At 59.4% G+C, this 27888-nt stretch overlaps 3 protein-coding genes across 36 annotated transcripts; 2 read left to right on the forward strand and 1 right to left on the reverse strand.

Annotated features, from left to right (window-relative positions):
• Window positions 1-416: 416 nt before the first annotated feature.
• Window positions 417-21030, reverse strand: OPRL1 (opioid related nociceptin receptor 1). 14 transcript variants are annotated; one of them, XM_063634101.1, is made up of 6 exons: window positions 20638-20929; window positions 14342-14436; window positions 9355-9532; window positions 8501-8766; window positions 2823-3178; window positions 417-2704 (listed from the first exon to the last, which is right to left on the reverse strand). In XM_063634101.1, the coding sequence occupies exons 4-6, from the start codon at window positions 8731-8733 to the stop codon at window positions 2181-2183; spliced, it is 1113 nt and encodes a 370-aa protein (XP_063490171.1). In that variant the 5' UTR covers window positions 8734-8766; window positions 9355-9532; window positions 14342-14436; window positions 20638-20929; the 3' UTR covers window positions 417-2180. The 14 variants fall into 14 exon arrangements, with proteins under 14 accessions (XP_063490171.1, XP_063490167.1, XP_063490173.1 ...); XM_063634097.1 differs by lacking the exon at window positions 20638-20929 and adding an exon at window positions 14809-15355; XM_063634103.1 differs by lacking the exon at window positions 14342-14436 and having other exon boundaries at window positions 20625-21030.
• Window positions 16068-17596, forward strand: LKAAEAR1 (LKAAEAR motif containing 1). Of its 4 annotated transcripts, none has more exons than XM_055266519.2 (4): window positions 16080-16172; window positions 16739-17149; window positions 17267-17405; window positions 17478-17596. In XM_055266519.2, exons 1-4 carry the CDS (start codon window positions 16164-16166, stop codon window positions 17582-17584), a joined length of 666 nt encoding a protein of 221 aa, XP_055122494.1. In that variant the 5' UTR covers window positions 16080-16163; the 3' UTR covers window positions 17585-17596. The 4 variants fall into 4 exon arrangements, with proteins under 4 accessions (XP_055122493.1, XP_055122494.1, XP_055122495.1 ...); XM_055266520.2 differs by having other exon boundaries at window positions 17267-17389; XM_055266518.2 differs by having other exon boundaries at window positions 16068-16607; window positions 17267-17596.
• RGS19 (regulator of G protein signaling 19) lies at window positions 20981-27850 on the forward strand. Of its 18 annotated transcripts, none has more exons than XM_063634133.1 (7): window positions 21061-21147; window positions 23562-23697; window positions 24065-24162; window positions 24373-24494; window positions 26528-26602; window positions 26690-26924; window positions 27024-27850. In XM_063634133.1, the coding sequence occupies exons 3-7, from the start codon at window positions 24133-24135 to the stop codon at window positions 27213-27215; spliced, it is 654 nt and encodes a 217-aa protein (XP_063490203.1). In that variant the 5' UTR covers window positions 21061-21147; window positions 23562-23697; window positions 24065-24132; the 3' UTR covers window positions 27216-27850. The 18 variants fall into 18 exon arrangements, with proteins under 18 accessions (XP_055122487.2, XP_063490196.1, XP_063490203.1 ...); XM_063634124.1 differs by having other exon boundaries at window positions 21068-21147; window positions 23562-23693; window positions 27009-27850; XM_063634131.1 differs by having other exon boundaries at window positions 21068-21147; window positions 23562-23693.
• Window positions 27851-27888: the final 38 nt, after the last annotated feature.

The following is a 27888-nucleotide window of genomic DNA, read 5'->3' on the forward strand; positions in this document are numbered from 1 at the left end:
AGGGGTTCTTCTGAGATGAAATCGGGGGAAGAAAACCCTGAAACCTGGGTGGGAGCAGCACCCTCCCACTGGACCCTCAGGAAACCTCTCTTTCCGGGGGCAGGGGAGAGGTACAGCCATCGGTTGTTTAGGGAGAAACTGTGTGTGCTGAAGAAAAGGTAACAGCCCGGCCAACACACCATTAGCTGGCTTCAACTCTCCCCGGGGTTGCAGCCTCCTGGGGGACCCTTCACTGAGGACAGAGCCCAGCCTGTTGAGCAGCACAGGACAGGTACAAGAATTCAGCCTAAACCCATAGCCTCCTCCCAGCCACGTGCCAATCCCAGAAAAGTCACCCCAGAAGCAAATCCCCAGGTGGCAGGAGCCAGAAACACCTGTTATGAAGAATTATGAAGAAGACCCAGCCGGTGAGCAGGTGCTTATTACGGTCCTTTTTCATTACCCCAGAGACAGACCCAGGGCTGGCTACATGCACAGGAAGTAACGCTTGCCACATGCATAAATACGTGAAGATGCACATTACATCAGCACAGATTCACAAAACACTTAACCTTGGTAAGAAAACTGTAGCTAGGCAGCTCCCGACCTCAGAGACTCCTGACACAGACGTCATGGAGACAGCATGGGCCTCCCCAGAACAGTCCCCACGGCCTAGACTCCCCAGAGCTGGAGGAGCAGCCCAGGCTCTGTTGGGACACAGCCATCACTTCCTGTTCTTTGCAGGCGCCTAAGGTAGGTTACCTGGCCAAGGTCTTGGTGGAAAAAATGAGTTTTTTCAATGTTACAGGTCTTTTAATAGTTCATCCGTAAGAAGTGCGTTTGCAAAGTCACCAGCCTGCAGCTTCCATCTGTAGACCAGGAAGAGTGATTGGGTGACCACAGCGGGGCATCCCCTGAGGTACAGAGGCCCCCCCACCGCCGCAGTGTCCTCACAGCCACCACAGCCTTTGCCATTTGGCTCAAGCAAGCCCTGCCAAGCCCCACCCCTCATGCTGGCTCTGCTGTGAAGCCATCCTCCCGTTGGGCAGCAAGCTCAGGCCCTACGCAGAGCCAGTAAATGAAGCAGGCGTCACCAGAGCAGGACTCCGCTGTGGCCACCAGCTTCTCCTTCCACACAGCTTCCCCCGCAACAGAGCACGGCCACTGACCTCTGGCTTCAAGCAAAGGACAGGCTGTGAGGGGAGCCCTGGGAGGGTGTGGGGACCCCCAGAGAATCTTCTCCCTCCCAAACAGAGCAGTCAAGACCAGGAAAACGAGGCCTCCACTTTGTGAACAACAGAGCTGCCCATGTGGTCACGCAGCTCCTTCCTCCCGAGACAGCTGCCACACACCGAGAAGCAGAGCTCAGCTGACGGTCCACAGCATGATAGTTCATTGCACCGCTGGGGGGAATGGGCCAGGGCCTCTCGTTGGTCTCCTGAAGGGAAATGGGGGTTGGGCCCACAGTCCAGCTGCAGTCAGGGATGAGGCCTGCACAGCGCAGCACACAGAAAACCTTCAGAGGTGCGGCTGGCCCAGGACCAGCTCACGGTCTGCAGTTCCCGGGGTGGCCCTGGCTGCACAGGTGGAGTCAGAACAGGCAAGTCCTCCAGGTGGCAGCTCCAAGCTCAGGGCAAGTCCCACCCCAAAGAAAAGTGCCTGCTGCACTTCCCGGGCAGCGCCAAGCCTGTCCAGCTGCCCTGAGGAGACGTCACAGGGCTGAAGGCAGCTGGAGCCCTGCCATGCAAACAGCACACAGCACACGGGGTGCACAGGATGACACAGCTGCTGCTCCTCCTCCGGGTGCGTGCCCACCCAGGGTTCTGCCAATGCAGCAGCAGAGAGGCCAAGAGTCAGGTGAAGCGCGGGGAGGCAGGGGCACGGGCTCCAGTCACAGCCATCCACCAGCACGGCAGCTGCTTCCAGGTGGGTCCTTGTGTCCCCTCAGCCCTGCACCAGGAGGGCAGCTTTAGTCTGTCTGGGGCCATGGAGGTGGCCCCAATGCTTTCACCTGTCCCATGATGTCACTAGGTCCTCCTCTGGGACCGAGCATCCCTGGCCCACAGGGAAAAGCCCATCCCAGGCTCTGGATGCTCAGGGTTCAGGGTGTCAGCCTAGAGAGCAGTGACCTGTGTGAGCTCCGTGTTGGGCGTAGATGGGCTCTGCGGGCTGACAGGCACCATGGGCAGGTCCACGCCTAGTCATGCGGGCCGTGGTACCGTCTCAGAGGTCTTGCAGGCCAGGGCCACATCCTTGGCAATGCTGCGCACACGGTCAGACACCTGCACGTCCCGGCGCAGGGCAGATGCACAGCAGAACTTGCGGAAGCAGGCCTTGAAGTTCTCATCCAGGAAGGCATAGAGGATGGGGTTGAGGCAGCTGTTGACGTAGCCCAGGGCTGTGCAGAAGCGCAGAATGGCCACGGCAGTCTCGCTGCCCGGCTGAACTCCCAGCCCTTGGACCAGCACGAAGACCTGGACAGGCGTCCAGCAGCCCACGAACACAGCCACCACCACCAGCACCAGCCGAGTGATGCGCCGCAAGTTCCGGTCCTTCTCTCGGGAGCCTGAGAGCAGGCGGACTCCACGGAGCCGCCGGATCATGAGGCTGTAGCAGACAGAGATGATGAGCACAGGGATGATGAAGGAGAAGAGGAAGATGCAGATGGCAAACACAGGGCCCCAGTAGTCCTGAGGGGTAGGGATCTCCACCAGGCACTCGATCTCTGCAGGGAGAGAAATGGGGTCAGAGTGGACCCAGGAGACGTGGAGGGCAAGTGGGCCCAGAGGAGCCACTCAGGAGCCCCAGAGCCTGGTGAGGGTAGGAGGGGACACCCCACTGACCTTCATCCTCGACCTGTGCCGAGCCCATGATGGCAACAGGAACACCCACAGCAGAGGCCAGGGCCCAGATGGCCACATTGACAGCCTGGGCTTTGCTGGATGTGCGGACGTCGAGGGCACGGATGGGGTGGCAGATGGCCACATAGCGATCCACACTCATGGCAGTCAGGGTGAAGGTGCTGGTGAACATGTTGTAGTAGTCAATGGCAATGACTGTCTTGCACAGGGCATTCCCAAACGGCCAGAAGCCCAGGAGGATGTCTGTGCCCTGGAAGGGCAGTGTCAGCAGGACCAGAGTGTCGGCCAGGGCCAGGTTAAAGATGTAAATGTTGGTGGCTGTCTTCATTTTGGTGTGCCTGTGGAGTAGAGGGAGAAGAAGGGCTTCACTTGGCCATGCTGGCTGGACCGGGCAGCAAAGGGAAGGGGCTCCGCTTGGCCACCACAAGCTACACTGGCCCTGAGTCCCTTAACATCAGAGTTCCCATGGGGGCTTGGCAAGTGACAGGTCCTGGACCCACCTGAGACTCACTGAGTCAGTCTCAGGGGATGGGGCCTGGGGTCAAACATCTTAACCAGCTCCTCAAGTGACTCTGACACACACAAAAGGATTCCAAGCCTTAAACACGGGTCTACTTTAGAGGAGTCAGGGCATGTAGGGTGCCAGAACACACCCCGGATTCTGCACAGGAGCAAAGGTTTAGAGCCCTAAGGGAAAGAGCCTGCTCTCCTTGCTTTTGAGTCCCCTCCATGACCCCTCACAGAGTCAAATGCTGACCCTACAGTTGCCAGAGGTTTCTGAGGGCTCCAGAATCAATAAGAACATGTCAAAAGGCTTCCAAGTCCACACTGCTGTCTAGCAATGGAGACAGAAAATGGTGACAGGGACAGGAGGGATGCTAATAAGGTATGATTGTATCCAAGCACCTGAAAAGGTGCTGGAAAGGGCTGGGAAAATTGTTGGCGATTAATAAATTTTTGTTAAATAAGTTAATGGTTGTAATAGTTGGGGGAGGTTATGGTGGTAATGGTGGTGGTGATGGTAGTGATCATGGTGGTAATGGTGATGACTGGACATGATGGTGGTGGTGGTGATGAATGTGATGATGGTGACAGTAGTGATGGTGATAATGGTGGTGATGGTGACAAATGTAATGATGGTGGTGGTGGTGGTGATAATTATGGTGATGGTGATAGTGAGGATGGTGATGGTGGTGATGGTGATGATGGTAATAGTGATGATGAATGTGATGATGGTGGTGGTGATAGTGGTGATGGTGATGATGGTAATGATTGTGATGATGAATGTGATGGTGGTGGTGGTGATAGTGGTGATGGTGATGATGGTAATGATTGTGATGATGAATGTGATGGTGGTGGTGGTGATAGTGGTGATGGTGATAATTATGGTGACGGTGATGACTGTGATGGTGATAGTGATGGTGATGATGGTGAGGATGGTGATGGTGATGAATATGATGATGGTGGTGTGTGGTGATAGTGGTGATGGTGGTGATGGTAATGATTGTGATGATGAATGTGATGGTGGTGGTGGTGATAGTGGTGATGGTGATGATGGTAATAGTGATGATGAATGTGATGATGGTGGTGGTGATAGTGGTGATGGTGATGATGGTAATAGTGATGATGAATGTGATGGTGGTGGTGGTGATAGTGGTGATGGTGATGATGGTAATGATTGTGATGATGAATGTGATGATGGTGGTGGTGATAGTGGTGATGGTGATGATGGTAATGATTGTGATGATGAATGTGATGATGGTGGTGGTGATAGTGGTGATGGTGATGATGGTAATGATTGTGATGATGAATGTGATGATGGTGGTGGTGATAGTGGTGATGGTGATGATGGTAATGATTGTGATGATGAATGTGATGATGGTGGTGGTGATAGTGGTGATGGTGATGGTAATGATTGTGATGATGAATGTGATGATGGTGGTGGTGATAGTGGTGATGGTGATGATGGTAATGATTGTGATGATGAATGTGATGATGGTGGTGGTGATAGTGGTGATGGTGATGATGGTAATGATTGTGATGATGAATGTGATGATGGTGGTGGTGATAGTGGTGATGGTGATGATGGTAATGATTGTGATGATGAATGTGATGATGATGGTGGTGGTGATAGTGGTGATGGTGATGATGGTAATGATTGTGATGATGAATGTGATGATGATGGTGGTGGTGATAGTGGTGATGGTGATGATGGTAATGATTGTGATGATGAATGTGATGATGGTGGTGGTGATAGTGGTGATGGTGATGATGGTAATGATTGTGATGATGAATGTGATGATGATGGTGGTGGTGATAGTGGTGATGGTGGTGATGGTAATGATTGTGATGATGAATGTGATGATGATGGTGGTGGTGATAGTGGTGATGGTGATGATGGTAATGATTGTGATGATGAATGTGATGATGATGGTGGTGGTGATAGTGGTGATGGTGATGATGGTAATGATTGTGATGATGAATGTGATGATGGTGGTGGTGATAGTGGTGATGGTGATGATGGTAATGATTGTGATGATGAATGTGATGATGATGGTGGTGGTGATAGTGGTGATGGTGGTGATGGTAATGATTGTGATGATGAATGTGATGATGATGGTGGTGGTGATAGTGGTGATGGTGATAATTATGGTGACGGTGATGACTGTGATGGTGATAGTGATGGTGGTGATAGTGAGGATGGTGATGGTGATGAATGTGATGATGGTGGTGTGTGGTGATAGTGGTGATGGTGATAATGGTGGTGATGGTGATGGTTGTGATGATGATGGTGGCGACGATATTGGCAGTGGCAGCAGCACCCAAGATGACACTATTCTGTGTCAGTGTAGCTGCCATGAGGAAATGTGGGGCTCAGTTCTGCCTCTTAGAGAGGGATTATGAATAAGCACAAAGAAGCCACAATTACGAAGAGACAACAACAATGACAATGATGATGGCAAACACCTGTGACAAGCTCTTCAGGGGGAATTTATGTCATTGAAGATTTGCAAAAATACTACTTTGATCCCCACTCTATAGAGGAAGAAACTGAGGCCCAGAGGATCTATGTTGTTTTTTTAAGGCCTTAGAGCTGGTAAAAAGCAGAGCAGGGCTCAGAACGGAGTGTTCTGACTCCCAGGATGGTCACCCCAGCCCACTGGCTCAAAACATGCTGCATGCTGCCTCTTGGGCCAGTGTGGCCGCAGCAGCCCCTGAGCATCGCTCTCTCTGGGGACTCTGGCCAGCAGATGACCTTCCCTGTCTGCTCTAATCCAGGAAGTGCCTCTGAGAGATTAAATGCCTCAATGCAGAGGAGAAACACAGTAGAGAAGCAATAATATCAGGAAAGGTGCTCAAGCCCAGGGACTTCCCCAGGCTGCCGCACTCCTCAGCCGTGACACGCCCGCCAGCCACGAAGGGACATGCACATATGCGCATCACGGAGCAACCTCCCCAGGAGCTTCCCTTAGGAGTCGCACTGGGGAGGGACAGCTGTTCTTCCCACTCTCTCGTCTGACCATGCACCACCTGCACACACACGCATACACACACACACATACACACGTGGCTACATGGTCCACCTTGCTCACTTTCCAGATGGGAAAAACAAGGCCAGAGGGGAACAGCTTTTCTCAGGGACACTAAGAGGACAGGGCAAGGATGGTGGAAGCTTGAACACCCCCACTAGCCTGTCCTGCCTCTACCTACATAACACCTCTGGTTGGAGCCCTTTCAGGTTATAAGGAGGGAACACTTGCTTTAGAGCTCTGGGCACTTTCTTCAGAATCACCTTTTTCTGGGTCCAGGCAAATATCCTGGACCAATAAGAAACCTCATTCCAGCTGTCAGTCATTTTCCTGCTAAAGCACCACCCATAACCCCCAACTGCCTGAAGAACAGAGTTCCCCCAACTGGGCCTTCAAGATCGCACCTGCTGCCCCTTCAGTTCTGTCTCCTCGGGATAGATTTGGGGCCCATCATTTCCTCTGCCTAGAAAACCCTGCCTTTCTGCTTAAGTCATCTCCGTCTTCTACCTGCCCAATCCACAATCCACGTGAAGGGTTCCTTGCCCACGCCCACGCTGCCCCCCATGCTGTCCCCAGTGCTATTCCCCCGCTATCCCCTGGCTCCCCCCAACTATCCACCCCACACCATCTCCCCCCACACTGTCTCCCCCACGCTATCCTCCCACTATCCCCCCAGACAATCTCCCCCATGCTATCCACCTGCTATATCCCTGGGTCCCCCCACTATGCCCCCCACACTATCCCCCCCACACCATCTCCCCCACGCTATTCCCCTGCTATCCCCTTGGCTCCCCCGACTATCCCCCTACTGTCCCCCACACTATCCCCCCACTATTCCTCTGGCTGCCCCCACTGTCTCTAACACTATCCTCCCATGCTATCCCCCCGTTATCTCCCTGGCTGCTCCCCATTATCCCCCGCACTTCTTTCCCACACTGCCCCCAACACTGACCCACACACTGCCCCCCACACTGCCCCCCACTGCCCCACACACTGCCCCCACACTGCCCCCACACGGCCCCCACACTGCCCCCACACGGCCCCCACACTGCCCCACACTGCCCCCACACTGCCCCCACACGGCCCCCACACTGCCCCCCACACTGCCCCACACACTGCTCCCCACACTGCCCCACACACTGCCCCCACATGGCCCCCACACGGCCCCCACACTGCCCCCCACACTGCCCCACACACTGACCCCACACGGCCCCCACACTGCCCCCCACACTGCCCCCCACACTGCCCCCACACGGCCCCCACACTGCCCCCCACACTGCCCCCCACACTGACCCACACACTGCCCCCACACTGCCCCCACACGGCCCCCCACACGGCCCCCACACGGCCCCCACACTGCCCCCACACGGCCCCCACACTGCCCCCCACACTGCCCCCCACACTGACCCACACACTGCCCCCACACTGCCCCCACACGGCCCCCCACACGGCCCCCACACTGCCCCCCACACTGCCCCCCACACTGCCCCCACACTGCCCCCACACGGCCCCCCACACTGCCCCCCACACTGACCCACACACGGCCCCCACACTGACCCACACACTGCCCCACACACTGCCCCACACACTGCCCCACACACTGCCCCCACACGGCCCCCTCAACCGCAACTATCAGCTGCTCTCTCAATGGCCCCCACAAGTTTTCCCATCTCTGAGCACCAACAGATCATGGGCCCAGCCACAGACACCTGCCATGAGCAAGAGCCCTGGAGCCTGAGAGGGGTTTCAGAACCGTCCCAGCTCCAGCCCCTGCGCCTCCCTTCGCCCATCTAGGGAATGGGCTGAAAAAAGCCTCTCCCAGGGCCACTGTGGGATCTCATGAGGTCATTCAAGCAGACAGCTCAAACCAGGGGTCAGGGTGGTGACATCTCTGCCTGGGACAGAGCGGGGTGGGCCAGGGCCAACCCCCTCCCCTCCCCTCCCCTCCCTGGGGAGGGGAGCACCCAGGGCCTCAGGATTGACCCTGCCTCCTGGACAGGGTCAAAAACATTGAATGGCGGAAGCAGGAAATCAACAGCTGCTCAGGCCCGTCCAGAACAGGCCCCGCCTCAGTTTCCCCCTCTGCAGCTGTGTGGCACTCACCAGACAGGAACTTGCGGCCCAGCCTACCTGAGGATGACGTACATGACAAGGCAGTTCCCCAGGAGCCCTCCGACACACACGGCCAGGTACAGACCCACGATGGTGACCTTGAGCCCGAGGGGCAGGAAGGCGCCGTGGCTGGCATTGAGCAGCAGATGCGGAGGCAGCAGACTGTGGTTGGGGCTCAGGACGGACAGGTTGCCCTGCAGGTGGCTGCCGTAGATCACCTCCCAGAGCGGGGCAGGGAAGAGGGGCTCCATGCCACTGCCCTGCAAATCCACTCAGTGCAGTACCTGGGACAGAGCACAGAGACAAGTGGCTGCAGTGCCAGACACACGCCCAGCAGAGGCCTCACAACCTAGCACGTGCAGCCCAGCAGGCACATGGACCCCCACACTGGGCAGCCACAGACACTGAAGCACACGGGCACACACACCAGAACACACAGGCACACATGCACATGCAGGGACACATGGAGACACGAGGACATGTGTGCACAGACAGGGACTCACAGAACACAAAGACACATATGCACCCGCAAGGACATGGTCCCATTTGGTTTAGAGACTCACACACAGGCTGTCTGGAGGCAGCTACGCCCCAGGACACGTGTCCACCCACAGGGACTCATGAACACACAGCCACTCGTGTGTTCACAGCACAGGGATGCAGGGACACAAGTCACACACACAGACACACAGAAATGCCCAAACCTGCCCTCACGCACACGCAGGCACCAAAGAGACTGACACACCCAGAAACGCTTGGGACCCAGCCTTCCTCCTGGGAGCACAGCTTCCTCCTGCCCCCTCCACCCGCCCTGCTTTGCTGCAGTCTGTCAGCAGGACCCCCACCCCACCTCCAGCGGCTCAGGCCCTTACCTCTGCAACCTCCTTGGGAGCTGGGACCACCGTGGAGACCCCCACCCTCAGCCGGCCAGCAGTCGAGCACAGGTGCAGAGCAGGGGAGAAGCGGCCCCGCCGCCACTCGCCTCAGTACAGGATCTTCTCAGCAGACGCCAGACCAGACGCAGCAGCCAAGTGAGCCGGCAGCCCGAAGCTGGGGGGGAGGGGGAGGAGGCTGCAGCTCCAGAAAGGGAGGGGCTACGCAGGCTGGAGGAGGGGGGGGCTGCGGGAAGGTGGGTCACCGCACCCAGGGCTGCGCCGGCCCCACACTGGACGGGGACAGACACACAGACCAGGACACACATACAGAGACAAAAAAAGGAGGCTCAGACCCACAGACCCTAGACGGAGACACACGCACAGGCCAGGACACACGGACAGAGATGCCCACGGGTTCACAGACACAGGATTGGAGACACAGGACAGAGAGACACACACAAGGACACACAGACTCACACCTGGGGACGGAGCCTCAGGGAGACACACACAGAGACATGCTCACAGACTCAGACACACAGACACGGGGACCACGACTCACACAGAGACACAGCCTTGGACAGACTGGCCTGGACCCCCCAGCTGGGCTCCCAGCACACCGAAATGCCCCCACCTGGCCAGCTCTCGACAGATCAAAGCTTCGTTGTAAACAAGCAGGCAAGATGCTTGGGTCCAGGACACGGCACTGGCCCAGCACCTACTGTGTGCTCCTGGAGCTCAGTCACCCCACCATACCCGGTGACTGCTGAGAGCATGAAGCCGCAGAGGTGTGAGGCCACCTGTCACAGTGGCAGACAGGGTTGAAACCCAGGTCTGTTCGTCACTTGGAGACACGCCCAGGGCACCTCTGCCACAGCTGGGTCCAAGATCAATGCCTGAGCATCACTCCCTCAGACAGGTCCCTGGCACCCACACAGCTGAATGGCTCCTTTAGAGTTGCCTCCTTCTCAGCACGGGGGTCCCATGCCTGACCCACTGAGATGAAAGGTCACAGGTCAAGGCCGTGTGGGTGACCCCTGAGCTGAATCACCAGCTCCCTCCCGGTCATGGGGTCGTACTGCCTGCACGAGCTTTGCAGGAGAACCAGACCTCTCCCCACACAGCTCAGACCCTGCTCAGAGCACCTTCTCCAAGAGTGGGGACCTGGTTGCTAGGCAACTGGCAGCAGCGTTGCTAGGATACCTGGCAAATCAGGAGAGGATGGAACAGGCAGATGCCCCAGGACCCAGCATCCCTCGCTGTCCCCCAGGATTTCTCCCTGCATCTTCACGGCAACCAAGACTCAGGGACACGTGTGAAGGCACGGGGCACGTCAACAGAGACACTCAAGGGACACATGGGGACACACATTCCTGGAAACACACACACAGATGCCCAGACAGGCATACGGGTGAACACACAGAGACATGGGTACACACTCAGAAATGCAGACACTCACAGGGATGCACAAACACACGGGCCACACACATGCAAGATGACGCCAAGGTGCACACAGGCACATGGGTAGACCTAGAGTGTGCATGGACACCTGTGGGAACAGGCAGACACAGACCAAGGCCCTCCGACAGCCAGAGGACACACACATGCACAAACACGCTCTCCAGGCAAAGCTCGAGGGTGAGCCCCCTGACCTCAGGAGCCGAGAGGGGACAGGAATCCAGGCAGGCTCGGACTCCTGCAGCCCTCCGCCCCAGCTGGGCTCACCAAGGTCTGAGCAGGAGACCCTAGACCCTCCTACCCGAGCTTCCTGAGCCTGCCTCCCAGCCTGGGACCCAGCCTGGGCACTGCAGGCACTGAGGGTGCGCAGAGCAGAGACCTTGTAAGGGAAGAAGGGCAAAGGAGCCCCACCTGATGTCCCTGGCCCAGGAACCAGTGTCAGAGGCCAGGGCAGAGTGCTGGACACAGGCACCTCATCCCTGCTACTGCAGACACCTCTCCCTTAGCCTGTCTGCCTTCCACCTGGGTCACCCCACAACTTCCTCCCTACAGGCAGAGACGGGGAGGATGAGGGGTTGGGATGGCGAGGAGGAGGAAAGGGAAGGAGTGGAGAGGAAGTATGGAGAGATCAAGAGAGAGGATGGGTAAGGAAGGAGGGGAGAAGGGGGAGGAAAACACGTTGGGGATAGGAGGACAGGAAGAAAGGAGGGGGGATGAGGTCAGACCTAGCTCCCTGACCCCCACCTCTTTTGACCCCAAGCCTTCTCACCCAGCAATAGCAACCAGCCACCTGCACCCCCACCAAGGCAGCTCCCAGCTCTGCCTTGCCTGGCCTTTCAGGAGTCAATAGAGACCTCAACTCCCTTTGTGGGAGCCGTTCAGGGTCCAGCAGAAGGCCGTGGCCTCCCCAGTCCAGGTGTTCATAATCTTATAATGTGTTCCCTTGAACTTCCTGTGTGTTCTGTGTCATCCTGCCCTGACATGTTCATAACCATAGAACCCAGGACAGCTCTTCCCTCCCTTGTGCCTGCTGCAAACCCCCTGCACAGACCCTGGCATGCTGAATAGCCTAGGCCCCCTGCACAGAACCTGCCCCCACCCACATAGACCCCTAGACCCCTGGTACAGACCTTGCCCCTGCACTGACCCTGTCCACCTGCCTGCACACAACCTGTCCCCCCTGCAAAGATCCTGCCCCCTTGCAAAGATCCTGGCCACTCTGCACAGATCCTGGCCACTCTGCAAAGACCCTGGCCACTCTGCACAGATCCTGGCCTCCCTGCACAGATCCTACCCCTTGCACAGACCCTGGCCACTCTGCACAGAGCATGGCCACTCTGCAAATACCCTGGCCTCCCTGCACAGATCCTGGCCACTCTGCACAGATCCTGGCCTCCCTGCACAGATTCTGGCCTCCCTGCACAGATCCTGGCCTCCCTGCACAGATCCTGGCCACTCTGCAAAGACCCTGGCCTCCCTGCACAGATCCTGGCCTCCCTGCACAGATCGTGGCCTCCCTGCACAGATCCCGGCCACTCTGCACAGATCCCGGCCACTCTGCAAAGACCCCGGCCACTCTGCAAAGACCCCGGCCACTCTGCACAGATCCCGGCCACTCTGCACAGATCCCGGCCTCCCTGCACAGATCCTGGCCTCCCTGCACAGATCCTGGCCACTCTGCACAGATCCTGGCCTCCCTGCACAGATCCTGGCCTCCCTGCACAGATCCTACCCCTTGCACAGATCCTGACCACACCTGCAAAGATCTAGTGCCCCTGAAACCTGGCACAGACCGTGTCCCCACCCCACATAGATGCTATCCCCATGCATAGATCTTGGTCCATCTGTACAGATCCTGCCCTCCCTGGACAGGTCCTGTCTCCCAACTCCCTTGAACAGACACTGACTCCCAATGTAGATCCTACCCACTGCACAGATCCTGGCCCCACTGCAAAGATCCTGCACGCTGCACAGATCCTGTCACCCCCTAAAAGTCCTCCTTGCAGAGACTCTTGCTCCCATGCAGAGATCCTGGCCTCAATGCACAGATCCTGGCCCCTGTGCAGATCCTGGCCCCTTGCATGGATCCTGCCCCACCCCAGCCAGCTCCAGTCCTACCTCCTCCAAGAAGCCTACCCCAGGACCCCCAGCCCTGGGAACCTTCCTAACTTGGCCATGATTCAGTAATATGGCTGCCAGGCTAGGCCTGTGAGCTCTGGTCTCAGCAGATACCCTCTGAGAGTGTGGTCATGGACCCAGCAGGGCCTCACAGGAGGCAGGCACCTGGCCCCTCACAGGCACAGTCTTAGACAGAAGGACAGGCCTGGTCACCTGGCTAGGGGAGTGGCCAGGTGTGACACTGACGGTGCTCCCTGGGGTTGGCAGGGGCTCAGCCCTGGACCCAGAAAGGCTCCCACGCAGGAGAACTGGTGGTGCAGATGAAATGGCCCAGGTTTCTCTAGACCCCTAATAGAGTCCTGCCCTCCCCCAACCTGCCAAGGGTGGGGTGGTCCCTCCAGAAGGGGGAAGGTAGAATCAGGGTCCTATATAGAACATATATGTCATGCAAGAGATAGCAAGAGACACATGTTATATGAGAGAGCAAGACAACCTCGAACACACATGTCCTGGGCAGGCAAAACAATATGCGAGGATACTAGGGATAGCCCAAGACATGATACGATGACATGCGGATGACAGCACAGAGCTTGTGTCCACAGATTACCGTTAAAGCCTGACACAGGCTGCTGTTGGAGCTCCTGGGTATTTGGGCAGGCCTGGGTTCCCGGGTGAGATTCACACCCACTCACCAGGCAAATACACACACCTCACTCTCATTCAGTGACTCAGAATCAGCAAACGCCAGACGGCAGCTGGAGTACTGTCCTTCGTCCTTTCCACTCCCACCCCCAGGGCAGGCACAGTCTACCCTCCTCCTTCCACAGGTTCACCACTCTGGGCTGGCCAAGAACAGGAATCAAGGCAGAGGGTCTGGCAGCCCCTCACAGAGCAGCCATCCCCCGGGGAAGCCAGTCACCAGGCCATACATTTGTGCTATTAAAAAAGTGAAAGAATTTTACCAATTCTGAGTTTCGTCAAAATAAATTACTTTGTCCTTATGATTTTAACTTTACAAAATTTATATACAATGACAAAAAAAATTGAGTTGTAGCTTCTCAATATAATGTTAAATTTTGTAGTCATTAATAAAGCTTGGCTGGGCGCGGTGGCTCACGCTTGTAATCCCAGCACTTTGGGAGGCCAAGGCGGGCGGATCACGAGGTCAGGAGATCGAGACCACGGTGAAACCCCGCCTCTACTAAAAATACAAAAAATTAGCCGGGTGTGGTGGCGGGCGCCTGTAGTCCCAGCTACTTGGAGAGGCTGAGGCAGGAGAATGGCGTGAACCTGGGAGGCGGAGCTTGCAGTGAGCCGAGATCGCGCCACTGCACTCCAGCCTGGGCGACAGAGCGAGACTCCGTCTCAAAAAAAAAATAAATAAATAAATAAATAAATAAATAAAGCTTACTAATTTGACTTGAAGTTTCATTGTCAGGCCTTGGCAGCAATAAACATGCTTTTAGATCTCAGCATTTCCGTTAGCCCTTGAAAAACATGTGAATCCTGGGGACAGAAACAGATGGGAGCTGTCGGCCTGCTGGGTCCCTCACAGTTGCTGGACCCCAAACACACAGAGAACGCCTCCCTCCTTGCAGAACTGCAAATGTGTGGAGAAACAGTAGGGGTGAGGAATGTGAGCCAGGTAGGCCCTGGGAGTACCTGCTGGGAATTATGAACTAGGGGGTGTCAAGGTTTTCCAGTCCTATAAAAACAGGTTACAAGCCTCTTCTTGCAGAACAAAAGAATATTCCCCTACTCCCTGTGTGACTCCCCCACAAACGCCAAGAGCCAGGAAGCACCCCACCCATGTGTCCCCCTGGCCTGGGCCCAGGGAAGCTGAGACGATGGTCCAGGTCCCTGTCTCAAAGGACTCACCCCTACGGGAGCGCAAAGGCTGCCCGGAGAAAGCAGCTGCTGGGTGAGCATCCCTAACAGTCACTGCTGCTTCCGGAGACCAGGGACCTTCCTCAAGCTGAGCTGGTGCTGCAGTGCAGGCAGGACCCGAAAGGCCCCTGCAGGAGGGGAGGGAACAGCACCAGGAAGGGCCTTCCTGGGGAGCCGCAAAAGCTTGAGGGCTGGAAGGATGGGCCTAGCCATGGGATGGGGTGCCAGCTCTGGGACACAGGGCTGAATGTCAAAGTTTACCCTCTTACTGAGAGGCCAGGGCAGTCTCCCAGAAACAATGGGAACACCAACAGCCTCCTGCCAAAAGGCCAGAACCTCAGCTAAGACCCTGATCCTCAGCTAGGACAGCCCTACTCCCAGACTCACAGGTTCCAGACTCCCAGCAAGGTGTCCCAGTGGCAGGTCTGTGAATACACAGACAGCACAGACATCTCGTGGAAGTAACAGATACGTAACAGATTGGACTTTGTGCACTAATTTTTGCCTAAACTGTGGAATAAGCACATGAATTAGGAAATTCTAGAACACACTTATGAGTGCCTGAAGAAATTATAAAATGATTAAGTAGTTAATTGAGAATTAGTTACAAAATAAAGGAATGCACAAATAGATTTCCAAAATCTAGGACCTAGGACCCAAGATCCCAAGACACAGGGTTCAGCAAAACCCAGCTCTAGTCCTGGGGACACCAGGACCCCTGAGACCCCAAACTTGCCCTAGAAGAGGTGAGGGGTCCTGAGTTCTGCCCCATTATCCCTTTCTGTGAACACCAGCGGCTGGGACCAGGGCCCCCTGGCCATCAGAAGGGAATGGGCCTGAACCACAAAGGTCTCCTCATAGCCGAGGGCCCCACCCACAAAACTAACCCCAAAGACCCCTCAAGCCAGGAACCTGGGCCCACAACCCCTAGGATGGCACGTCTGCGGCCGCCTGGAAAGGACGCTCACCCAAGCTGGAGAAGCCGCCGGCTCTATGCCTGTATGCCCCGATGGCCCCTATGAGGGGCGAGTCCACGCCCAGGCTCTAACCCAGGGCCCTCCGGAGGGGACCCTGCCCCCCCACCTCCCACCCCCCCGCCACCACAACCCGCCCCACCTGGTCGAGGGAGGGGCAGGACTCCCGGTTGCTGGGCAACCGCGTCAACAAGCCCGAAGAGTCTGGGCAACAGCGGAGGTTCTACTGACCAGAGAAGGCAGCAAGGAGGGGGTGTGGGGACCAAGAGGTGGGGGCTGGGCCTCAGTTGCAGGAGCTAAGGAGGGGCGGGGGCGTTAGCCGCCGCTGGGGCTGGCCTGGCTCTGCCTCTGGCACAGCGAGCCCAGCCCTGGATGGACAAGGTGGCAGCTATAGGCTGGGGCCGGGAAGGAAGGAGCTAGATGGGCTTTTGGAACCTCCCTCCTCTGTCACCTGCCCCTTAGGCTCTGCTCCCCACAACCATCTAGGCCCCGAAGGGGAAGAGCCAGCTGTCTAGTGGGAGACCCTGACTGTCGGGGACCGCAGACATAGGGGCACAACGAAGGTCCCCCAGGCGTCACCTAGAGCTCTCCATGTGGCGCCCACCCTGGCAGGGCCTTAGATCAACTCAGGGGGGTCTCAGCATTTTCTCAATTCAAACAGAACAGTCCATAGGGTAGGAAAGATATTTCCTACAACTGAGTGGATCAGAAAGTTCTAGTTGACTGCAGGACTGAGCAGGATCAGCCGATGGCAGAGCTGCCGGGGACGTGCGCTCCGGAGAGGGAGAGCGCCTGGGCAGAGCTCAGAGGCTGGGGGTGCGGAACTCAAAACCGACTGCGGAGAGCCCAGCGGGCGGGAGCTGGGGCGCACGGTGGGGCCCTGCCGAGGGGCGGGCAGGGCCCGGTGCCAGCCCCGGCACCGACGGGACGCCCTCCTCCCTCCGCAGGGCGGGTGGATGCCGCCGCCAGCGAAGGAGGGCGGGCGCAAGGGCCCGCGGGAGCGAAGCGGGAAGAGCGCGCCAGGTGCTGCGCGGGGTGAGGAGTGCGCCAAGGGGGCGCCCGCGACAGAGCCCCCCAAGCCGGGCTGGGCCCTGACGCCGCAGGGACTGGCGGCCATGCCCCCTGCGCAGCGTCACCGCCATCTGCTCTTCGGCGACCTGCTGGAGGACGTGGGGGCGGCGGCCTCCACCTTCCCGTGCGGGTCGGTGGAGCCGGGGTACCGCATGCCCGACCCGCGCCCGTGGACGCAGTCGCTCGAGCTGCCCGCCGAGCGCCAGAACCGGCTTCTCGGCGTCCTCAAGGCAGCGGAGGCCCGCGGGCGAGTCCGCGCCCTGCGTCTGCGCTACACCCGCATGCGGGTGAGGCGAGGGGGTCGGAGGGCGGAGGGGGCGCACGGGGAGCGTGGAGCGGAGCCGGCCGGGGCGGGGCGGGGCGGGGCGGGGCGCGGCGCGCGCTCAGCTACCCGGGCCCGGCAGGCCGAGGAGATCGCGCTGCTCATCCAGCGGCAGAAGTCCGCGTGCGCCGCCATCCGGCTGGAGCTGTTCCTGCCGCCGCAGCTGAAGCCCACGCGGATCCCGGACCCCCTGGACCGCCAAGAGGTGCCGACAAGCCCTGGTAGGGGCGGGGAAAGGGGAGGTGCCCCGCCCGCCTCCGCACACGCCGGGCCCCAGCCTCTCTCCCCCGCAGCGGAGGCGCTTGGAGACCATCCTGGGGGAGAACGTGGATGGCACCATCTTCCCGCGGTGACGGCGACTCAGAGTGTGCGATGCGCCCCAGCCTCCCACATAAAGTGATAATTCTCCGAAGCCTCGCTGGTCTTTCTGCTGCCACTCCCCAGGACCCCCGAGGGAAGCGGGGAGTATGGACGCTGCCTCTCCCATGCACCTCACAGACATCAGGGTACAGAGAGTGGGGCCTCTCCCAAAAAAGTGGGGAGACGCAAGTGGGTGAGTGTGAAAGTAACAGGTCAGGGACACGCCTACCCCTAATCCCGACCTGCCCCCCACTGGCAACCTGGCGTTCTGTGGATCTATGGGAGGTCCCCAGTCTTGGGGAGGACGGAGAAAGAGCCTGTCTCAGCAAAAGTCACACCCCCAGAAGTAAGGGTAGCCTCAGGCTGCAGCGGTCCCGAGTGCAGGTCATCCCACCAGGGGGCCAGGGAGAGGGCCGTGCTGTGGGCAGCGGAAGTGACCTAAGCTGGCCTTTGAAGAGGCAGCAGCTGTGCCCAGAGGACCAAGAGACTGGGAAAGGGGAACCCCTGCTGCCCCCAGACAAAAAACCCACCCTCTGGCCTTCCTTTCCACCCTGAATAGCCTCCTGTGACCCCTTTAATGCCCACGCCACACCCCCACACCTCCCCCCACACACACACCCCACACACACTCACGCATGGAGTAGGAAAGGGAACCACCGCGTCCCATTCTGACAAACAGGCCCACGACCTACAAAATCCCTGGACTCTGAAAAGCCCCGAGGTTTCTGGGCAGACCTTCCTTTTCTCCCCGACATGAGCTCTTTGCAGAAGCTGGGGCTTCCCTAGGCCCCGCTTCCTTTTCCTACCTCCCAGCCTCCTGCCCAGCAGGCTGCACAGAAGCAGGAACTACAGGAACTCAGACAAACCGCTTCTCCTGCTAGGGGGCTCCAGCTGACTGCCTGGAGCCTGAAAGCAGATCTGGAAGGAGGGGCAGAGGTCAGACCTGGGGTCCAGAAGGGATCCTGTTCAATGGCAGCCAGTGTTTCTCCCCAACCCCGGCCAGGGGGTGGAGCCCTGCGCACTCGCCCCTCAGCCAGCCCTTCTCCCCGTGCACCAGGCTATTGCTGCCCTTGGCCTTGACCCAAGCCCAGACTATACAGAGCTCAGAAGTCAGCTGACAAGGAGGGGACAGAGAGATGGCAGGAGGGGTTTCAGGAAGGGAAGGGTAGGGAGGAAGGAGGCCAGGGAGAAGGGGCTTGAGCAGGGGCAGACAGACAGGGAAGGGAGGCAGTCTGTCCAGGAGTGGCAGCCACTCACACCCTGATGTGCTTGTGACATGTGATGACTGCCAGCCCTGGTGTCCTCTGGCCAAACTCCCTGCAGCCTGGACCCCAGGATTCTGTGTCTTGGGGATTGACTGAGTGCCTAAAATGAGTTCATCTATTGGGAGAATCACGTATTATTTCATCATTTCTCTGAGACTCCATTTCTTCATCTTTAAAATGAGGGTCTTGGTGCAGTGCCCCACAGCCGCAAGTGCTCCGAAGGGGATGGGTCACTCTGCATCAGACAGGCAAGAGGGAAGAGGGGCAGAGACAGGCACAGCAGAGAAGGCCAGCAAGACAGTGACCTCAGTGACTGCACCAGGGCAGGCCGGCGCTCGGGCCCTTTGATCCCCATGAAAAGGCGCGGCGGCGGCGGCAGCGGGGGGGGGGGGGGGGGGGGGGGGGGGGCTCGATGTGCAAAGGAGGCTGGGGAATGGGGCCTGGAGGGACGCCTGCCTGTAGAAAGCTCTATGGGAAGGAAGGCATGTGGTCCAAAGCCCAATATATTGAGGGCTGTGAGGGGGCAGAGGGTCCTGGGTTCAAATCCCAGCTCCACCATCAACTGTCCAGCTCACCTGGCTCCACCCATGGACTTCAGGGATGCTGTGTGCCGAGAGGCAGAAGCCAGGGGAGTGGAGAGCAGGCCCAAGGGGCCAGAGGAGACGGGGGAATGATTGCAGGGTTGTAGAGTGACCCGAGGGGGCAGGGAGGGCACTGACCTTCACCCCCTGCCAGCTGCCCACAGCTGCATTTTCCCACAGCAGAGACAAGAGGCCGGCTCAGCGGGGTCAGCCTGGTGGTGTGTGGCCTGGGCCAGGTGCTGGCCCATCTTCGTTGAGCTTCCCTGACCTCACCTGTGCCCACCTCTCAGGAGTGTTATGTGGGCTGAATAAGCAGCAGCCTCTGCCTCTCGTCCCTGTGGGCTTCCTGGCCCCTGCCTTTCCTTGCCTGGCCTGACAACATGGCAGTCACAGCGTTCTGCAGCCAGGCCTCCGGGTACAGCTTCGAGAGGCAGCCTGTCCTCCAGGGCCCTCTGACCTCTGACCTCCCCTTCAGGCCCTTGCCCCCCTCAGCAGCGCAACACCCTCCCCTCCTCAGCCCTCCCCCCTCTCACCCAGGCCTTCCCTGCCTGCTCCCCACAACTCACTCTGCACCCCCAGCATCAGATCCAGGCTGATCTATGTTGCTGGCTTCTGGTCCCACTGCCTGGCCCACAGGGGCACCCAGATACTGATATTTGGTTCATTGAATGAGGAACACAAGTAGAATCTCCAGCTCCCTTTGCACCCCTCAGAGTTCTGTGAAGGTGTAAGGTGTGCACCTGACCTGTGCAATTGGAAGGCATTTTACGAACAGGATCCCGACACTGGGAATTATCCGGGTCGAGTGCTTGTGCTGGGGAGGACAGGAGCTGCACACAGCCAGGCCCCGGGAGGGCGGGGGGCACGGATGCTCTGCAGACACTTCCAGAGCAGGGTCAGGGCCACCCTGACACTGGGCCAAAGCATGCTGCGATGAGAAGCCTAACCCACGTCTGTACCGAGTCATAAAGGATGAGAAGAGTCGGCCAAAGGGACAGGGCGTTCGTGGCAAAGGGGACAGTGTGGCCTCAAGCTTTAGGACATCTTGGGACACATGGGTCAGCAGGGACTCTGCCAGGCCCCACAGGAGACATTCAGCATGACTCCGGATGCGAGAAACTCCGGATGCAAGAACCCGCACCCCCAGTTCTCCCCAGCCCCGCAGCACAGGAATCTCCCCCTTCCTTGGGAACCCCCCCCACAGCACGACAGGCGGCTCTTAACCCAGTCTTACAGACGAGGCTCACAGAGGCGAGGGGTGGGCCGGGCTGGTGTACCCGTCGATCGGTCCTTTCCAGCAGCCTCCTCTTTCCCAAGCTGGGCAAGCAGCATATGGGGCCCAGCTCTCGTGCCTCCACTGTAGTGGAAGTCCCACACGGATGGCAAGGCAGGAATGGCCCCGCTGAGCAGAGTCCGGGGCCACGGCCACACCCCCATCTACTACCGTGCAGCTCCGTCCGCCCGGGAGCCAGGGCTCCACTGTGAGCACCTCAGCTCTCCGGGCCACCCCCAGGCGACTGTGGGGGCCGACGCGCGGGCGGGGCGGGTAGGGTGCGGAGCCGGCCGAGCGCGGGGCGGGGCGCGGCGGGCGGGGCGGGCCCGGCGCCTGCCGGCGCGAGGAAGTCCCGGCCCCTGGCTTTGGGGAAGTGCTGCCGAAGCGCCTGCGCACTGCGCCCCCGCGCCCCCTCCCCGACTGTCGGGCCGGACCTTGGAGCGCGCGGGCCGGCGGCGGCGCGAGTGGCTCGGGAGCGCGGCTGGTGAGTGCGCGCGCGCGGCGCCGGGGACGGCGGCCCTGCCCCTCCCGGCCCGGCCCCGGGGACCGTGCTGGGCGGGAGCTTCGGGAGCCGGCGCACGGGACTCGAACCCCAAGGGCTCCCGCCGCCAGGTCCACGTGGATCCTGGGCCGCAGTGGAACTGGAGCCCGCCCCCCGCGCGTGGGGGAGGGGGCGCTGCAGTCGGGTTCCCCTTTTTCTGGAGCTCAAAGCCTGGGGAAGTGATTGCTCAAAGGTGGGGGCCGGAAGAACCCAGGTTTCCGCGTCTCCCTCCCCCTCTCAGCCCGGTGAGGAGGGGCCGGGGCGGGACACCCTGTCCGCCCCCGCCCCCACCCCGCTGGATCTGGCAGCCACTCAGCCCTTCGAGCTGTAGGGGAGGCGCTGCGCCCCCAGCCCCAGCCGATCGGGGGCTCCTGGCGCTAGCTAGCCTCCCTCCAGAGCGCCGCAGGAGTCCCTCCTGCCGTCTGACTTGAGTCCCTGCTGCTGCAGTGCACGCCCCTTCGGCAGCCAGGGTGGGGCCCAGAACCAACCTGGCCCCTCCTGCCCCCACCCCGCCTTTGGGTCGCTGGTGAGTAGGGAGCCTTGAGGTAGGGGTGGGGGCGTCAGAGGCTGGAGAAAGAGGCACCTGGAGGAGGACACAGGCTCCTCCAGACTGGACCCTAACATCAAAGAGAGGAGCGTGGTGGGTGGGCCACCACCACCATTTCAGAGGTGGGGAGCACTGGCCTCCCTTGGAGGGGCCAGGCCAGGGCTCGCCCACCAGCCAGATGTGGAGGGTGGCAGATGGGAAAGGCCCTGGGTAAGAGCTAAGAACTGAGAATGGAGCCCCTTTTCAACCCCCCTCCCAAAGGTTATGACATTTTTTTCTGGGATTGTCACATTTTCTTATTCTTTTTTTGGACTGGGCAGGCTCTGGGACGTTCTTTTTCCTTCTGTGGAGCAAAGCGGCAGCCACTCCCAAGGGAGCCTCTATCCCCAGAGACCAGACGTGCCGCCTGTCCAGCCTCTCCCATCCCAGACTGGGGGCCAAAGCCTGGGAGGCTGGGGAACGGGGTCCCCAATGCCAGGATGACAAGCAGGAGGACCCTAGTTGAGACTCTGTATCCCCCAGGAGAGATGGGGGGGGTTGCCTGGGGACATGGGTTGCCCCAGTTGACCTGAGAAGGGTACAGGAAGCCAGGTCCAGGGACAGGTGACCAGGTCCAGGGCCTGCAACTGGGAAAGAAGGGGCTGGCTCCCTGCTCTGCAGCAAATGCAGCCCCTAGCACCCCGGCCCTGCACCCCTAAACACATCCCCTCCTACAGCTCAGAGCTGGGGTGGAGATGGTAGCCCAGGGGGACAGTCTCAGGGGTGCTAGAGTGTGGGGGAGGACCCTGGGTGGGGACAGAGAGGAGGAAGAAGTGCTGCATGGGGAAGCCACAGACAGCCCCGTCTGGGTAGAGCTACCAAACCTCAGGTTGCCACGCCCCTTCCTTTCCCTAGAAACTTGACCCCTGAAAGAAAGCCCAGCTGCAGGGCTACTTTCTGTCTCATCTACTTGCTAGGAGCCCGTGGGACCCCCAGTCTCAGAGGAAGCTGGGCCGGTGGTGAGGGGCCAAGGTCCCGGGGGATGCTGCACCTGCCCCAGACTTGGGCCAGGGCAGTGGCCTCTGCATGCCCAGGCCTCGGGGGTACTGGGGGCCCTAAGAGTGCAGGACTCCAGCACTGTCTCCTCTAAGGGCCATTCACACACCGTCCCAGGAGGCCAAGAGAGGCCAACCAGCCAGAAACAAGCATTCAAAGGCCAGGAGCTAGGGGAGGCGTGGCAGGGGGATGAAGATTGAGAAAATAAAGTAGAACGAAGTTGTGAGCTTCCTGGCCAGGGAGGAGGGTGGCAGATGAGGAGGGTGGCGGATGTGCACGGAGGCCCCTCCCTGCCCTGGGCAGAAGTGGGCGCAGGTGTTCACAACTGCCTCCGGGGCACTGATTGGCCCCCCTGTGCCATCGCCCAAGGAGACTTGGGATTCAAAGTGGTATCTTAGGTGGCACGAGGGCTACTCACAGCTTTGGTGCTCCTGGTGCACCTCCCCTGCAGACGGTGCAACCAAACACTAGGAGGGACATGCACCACACCACACCCCCACTCAGGGACTCCGAGGCTTCGACTGGGGAGCAGGGTGCCCCTACCCACTGCCACCCCCACTTCCCTGGCTGGCGCACCCTGTGGAAGGGCCTTGGTTCCACAGCGGTTTCACAGCCTAGAGGCAGTGGGCAAGGAGGGAGGGAAGTCTTGGGTGGGAGGTAGCAGGACCAAAGAACCATGTTTGGGGGGCATGTCCCTCCTCGCGGGGGCCCTGCCCCCCTTCCCACACCCTCAGGAAGTCCAGCCTGAGTCCCACTTAAATCCTCACTGCTGCAGGTCTAGTCTGCTGCCCCTGGCTGAGACCTCTGGGACCCACAGACAGACCTGGACTCTTGATGGGAAGCCACTCTGCCCACTCCCCACCCCAGACACCCTAGAAGCAAGTCTGGCCACCACCCGCACGCACCAGTTGGTAGCCCCAGACTCTCGGGGCCCCTTTGGGAGGGGCTGGGAGCCGGAAACCAAGAAAGAGGAACCCAGGCTTCCGGCTTCCCAGGGAGTGAGCGGATGGGGGTGTCTCGGAACCTCCTGTGGGGGCCTCATCTGGGGCCCAGCCTGGGAGGAGGGACCAGAAGCTGCTGCAGCTCCCTCCTTGATGATCCTGGACCCCCTCCCAGCCCTGCCGTAAGCTTGGGGTTGGGGTAGAAGCCCTAGGCAGAGCCGGGTCCAGAGGCAGGAGCAGGCCCCGCTAGGTAGACACCCTCTCAGGACCCCTCCTAAGGAGCAGGCAGGGACTGGGGTTTCAGGTTCTCAGTCAGAACCTTGGCCCCTCTCCCCAGACCCCCAGGCTGTGGTGAGGGTCTGAGAGCTGGTACCACGGAGCCTGGGCAACCTCCTCCGCCCACCCATGCCCACCCCGCATGAGGCTGAGAAGCAGGTATGCCACCTCCCCTTCTGTCTCTGCTCCCCTGGGGGAGATGGGGTGGGGCAAGCTGAGGGGCCACAAGGAGCTGGGAGATCCCTGAACACCCGGGAGGCCAGGAGGGTCATATGCCTGGGAACAGGCCCACCCATGGGAAGGTGGGGGAGAGGTGGCGGGTCTGGTGGGTTCTGACCTGAAGGCTGAGGTAGCCCCATTTTTCCCCAGATCACAGGGCCAGAGGAGGCGGACCGGCCCCCTTCAATGTCCAGTCATGATGCAGCCTCTCCAGCGGCCCCCAGCCGCAACCCCTGCTGCCTGTGCTGGTGCTGCTGCTGTAGCTGCTCCTGGTGAGTAGGGCCTGGGGTGCCCAGCTGGCGAGGGGTCGAGGGCGTGGGGCCAAGCAGACCCAGGAGGGGACCCAGTGGTGGCTTCTGAGGCATCCCCACAGGCAGGATGCCCCTGCCACCTCACAACACTGTCCTGTCCAGGGTCTGTTGGGCCCTGGTGATGAGTGGCCGGTGCCTTGGCCCCAGGGGGCTTATGTATGGCTCTTGTACCTGTCTTGCCAAGGGTGTGTCCGTGTGCTGTGTACATGCATGTGCCCGTTCACGCGGCATGTGCTTATCCATGCTGCTGTGAGCCAGCCCAGGCTGGGCCCTAGGGGCCTGCACTGGAGTAAGACAGGCACAGGCCGGGTGCAGTGGCTCACACCTGTAGTCCCAGCACTTTGGGAGGGCGAGGCAGGTGGATCACCTGAGGTTGGGAGTTCGAGATCAGCCTGACCAACATGGAGAAACCCTGTCTCTACTAAAAATACAAAATTAGCCAGGCGTGGTGGCGCATGCCTATAATCCCAGCTACTCAGGAGGCCGAGGCAGGAGTTGCGGTGAGCCGAGATCATGCCTTTGCACTCCAGCCTGGGCAACAAGAGCAAAACTCCGTCTCAAAAAAAAAGAAAAGAAAAGAAAGAAGGAAAGAAAGAAAGAAAGAAAGAAAGGAAAGAAAGAAAGGAAAGAAGGAAAGAAAGAAAGGAAAGAAAGGAAAGAAAGAAAGAAAGAAAGAAAGAAAGAAAGAAAGAAAGAAGAAAGAAAGAAAGAAAGAAAGAAAGAAAGAAAGAAAGAAAGAAAGAAAGAAAGAAAGAAAGAAAGAAAGAAAGAGAGAGACAGGCACAGACCCCATAGACTGTGTGGGGTGGAGGGACGTTTGAGCAGAGACCAGAATAAGGGAACTGCTGGCCCTGGGGTGATGGCTGAGAGCTTCCCGGACAGCATGCGTGGCGGAAGAAGAGCATGGGGCGGTGGCCGGGGGGTCTCTGGGCATCCCTGTGAGGGTTGGAGTGGGGCTCCCAGATGGTAACAGATTTCCTAGGAGTATAGGGGAGCTGGTGGATGTTTTCACGCCTTGCAGAAGCCTGGCCCTATGCAGCCTTCAGGCCCTGGCTGATGAGAGGGCAGCACTTCTGGACCCACGGTGGGCTCAGCGGACCCACGGGCAAGCTGGGGGTGGCCAGGGGGCAGTCAGGAAAGGGGGTGGGAGGAGCCCAGGGGCCTAGTTCTGTCAGGACGTTTGGGTGCACGATGTCTGCCAGCCGTCCAAGTGCGCTGGAGAGAGGTCAGCTGGGTGTGGATTTGGGTCCAGCACTGACAGGGTGCTAGGAGCCAAGGCAAAGAAGCTGCTTCCCTTGACAGAACCGGGAATCAGTCTCCAGGACCCGAAGGAGTGTGGACACATGGGTTTGGGGCTCTCACCTGTGTCAGCCGACGAGACACACTGCTGACGTGCCAGACCTGCAGCGTGTGGCCCCATCGGTGGGACAGGGACAGGCCAAGATCAGGCCCAGGAGCAGGGTGGCCCTGTTCCCAGGCACATGACCCTCCTGGCCTCCCAGGTGTTCAAGGATCTCCCAGCTCCTTGTGGCCCCTCATCTTGCCTCACCCCATCTCCCCCAGGGGAGCAGAGGCAGAAGGGGAGGTGGCATACCTGCCTCTCAACCTCATGTGGGGTGGGCACGGGCGGGCGGAGGAGGTTGCCCAGTGGGCCAGGGATGGGGAGGAGCACCAGGAGCTGAAGGGTCCCTCCTGGAAGGCCAGACACTCACGGGCACTGGGTCACACTGCTGGAATGGAAGAGGGCAGAGTCTGTGGTCTGGGCACTGTGGCAGGGACAATAACCTGGACTGCAGATTCCGTGGGGAATTTGGGAGCGACTGACAGGGAGCATGGACACCCTTTCCCAGGAGAGTGTGGGAGGAGCCAGCTCCAGAGGCTGCCCTCCTGCAGTGGGTGCCCATGTGTGTCAGGTGCCTGCCCATGTGCTGAGGGCCTGTGTGGCCGTGGAGGCGTGTGTGCCCACGGCAGTGCTGCTTCCTCTCTGCCACTAGGAACCAAGGGCGGCGGCGAGCATGGCAGGCCTCCCGGGAGAGCAAGCTGCAGCCCCTCCCCAGCTGTGAAGTATGGTGAGTCCAGCTGGCTGGTGTGTGCGTGTTGGGGGGCCCCAGTCCAGGAGACCCGGGCCTGACATAGCCTGGCCCCAATGCCTGCAGTGCCACGCCAAGTCCTGAGGAGGTGCAGAGCTGGGCGCAGTCTTTTGACAAGCTGATGCACAGCCCAGCGGGACGCAGCGTGTTCCGGGCGTTCCTGCGGACAGAGTACAGCGAGGAGAACATGCTCTTCTGGCTGGCCTGCGAGGAGCTGAAGGCCGAGGCCAACCAGCATGTGGTAGACGAGAAGGCGAGGCTCATCTACGAGGACTACGTGTCCATCCTGTCCCCCAAGGAGGTGCGCCAGACACCAGAACGGGCAGGGGGCCGCCTGCTCCAGGCACCAGGTGGGGAAGGCAGCTCCCGAGCCCCCTGACCTCAGTGCCTTGTCCTGCAGGTGAGCCTGGACTCCCGTGTGCGGGAGGGCATCAACAAGAAGATGCAGGAGCCGTCCGCACACACGTTTGACGACGCGCAGCTGCAGATCTACACGCTCATGCACCGGGACTCCTACCCACGCTTCCTCAGCTCTCCCACCTACCGTGCCCTGCTGCTGCAGGGACCCTCACGGTCCTCCTCCGAGGCCTAGGCCGCCCCCAGCAGCACGGACTCCGCCGCCTCCTATGGCCGACTCTGGGTTCCCTTCAGGTGTTGGTGTCGGCAGGGCTGTCGGGGCGCACGCCTGGCTGGCTGGAGTCCCCACCCGCGGAGACGGTCCTAGACCCAATGGGGAGCGCTGTGTCTCCTGGCTCTGCCCACCCGTGGCCAAGCAGGAACTCCAGGTGCAGGGCGGGCCAGAAGCCCCCTCATCGGCCCGCAGATGGCTGGCCCGGTGCTCCTGGCTGGGGGCTCTTGCGTGGTGAGAGTAGGGGTCCCCCCAGAGCCTCGCTGGGGCCTCCTCCCCAGGCAGCCGATGGGCCCCAGACAAGCCTTTGGTGGGGAACAGAACCTCCGCATCGTGTAGTTTTGTGACATAAGGAGACCTCCTACTTGAGCTGTCTGTACCCCAAAGTCAAACCCAGAACCTCAGAACCAGATGTAGGACCTCAGAATCCTGCACTCAAGGTGGCAGGACCCAACTTCTGTTTTATATGTTCATGAACTTTAAACCTGGAAACATGTCCTTACTAGGTGTTTTATCAAAAAGAGGTTTTCATATTTATCTCTATCCCTAACCCCCCAAAAATAGGATGTCTTATTATTGAAGACATTTTTAAAGCAAAAGTCTCTACTCATTTTTGTCCAAGTCTGGGGAGAGACTG

The sequence above is a fragment of the Symphalangus syndactylus genome, chromosome 24 (genome assembly GCF_028878055.3).
Source record: "Symphalangus syndactylus isolate Jambi chromosome 24, NHGRI_mSymSyn1-v2.1_pri, whole genome shotgun sequence".
NCBI classification, from domain to species: domain Eukaryota; kingdom Metazoa; phylum Chordata; class Mammalia; order Primates; family Hylobatidae; genus Symphalangus; species Symphalangus syndactylus.

Bases quoted from the DNA above. Each gene is read 5' to 3' on its own strand.
- OPRL1 (XM_063634103.1), bottom strand. From the start codon at position 8,733: ATGGAGCCCCTCTTCCCTGCCCCGCTCTGGGAGGTGATCTACGGCAGC. The intron at 3,179-8,500 runs GTAGGCTGGGCC...TCTACTCCACAG, and splicing joins GTCATGTACGTCATCCTCAG to GCACACCAAAATGAAGACAG. The intron at 2,705-2,822 runs GTCAGTGGGGTG...CTCTCCCTGCAG, and splicing joins GGCACAGGTCGAGGATGAAG to AGATCGAGTGCCTGGTGGAG.
- LKAAEAR1 (XM_055266517.2), top strand. The intron at 17,150-17,266 runs GTGAGGCGAGGG...CGGGCCCGGCAG, and splicing joins TGCGCTACACCCGCATGCGG to GCCGAGGAGATCGCGCTGCT.
- RGS19 (XM_055266510.2), top strand. From the start codon at position 23,793: ATGGGGGTGTCTCGGAACCTCCTGTGGGGGCCTCATCTGGGGCCCAGC. The intron at 24,495-26,527 runs GTGAGTAGGGCC...CTCTGCCACTAG, and splicing joins TGCTGCTGTAGCTGCTCCTG to GAACCAAGGGCGGCGGCGAG. The intron at 26,603-26,689 runs GTGAGTCCAGCT...CAATGCCTGCAG, and splicing joins CTCCCCAGCTGTGAAGTATG to TGCCACGCCAAGTCCTGAGG.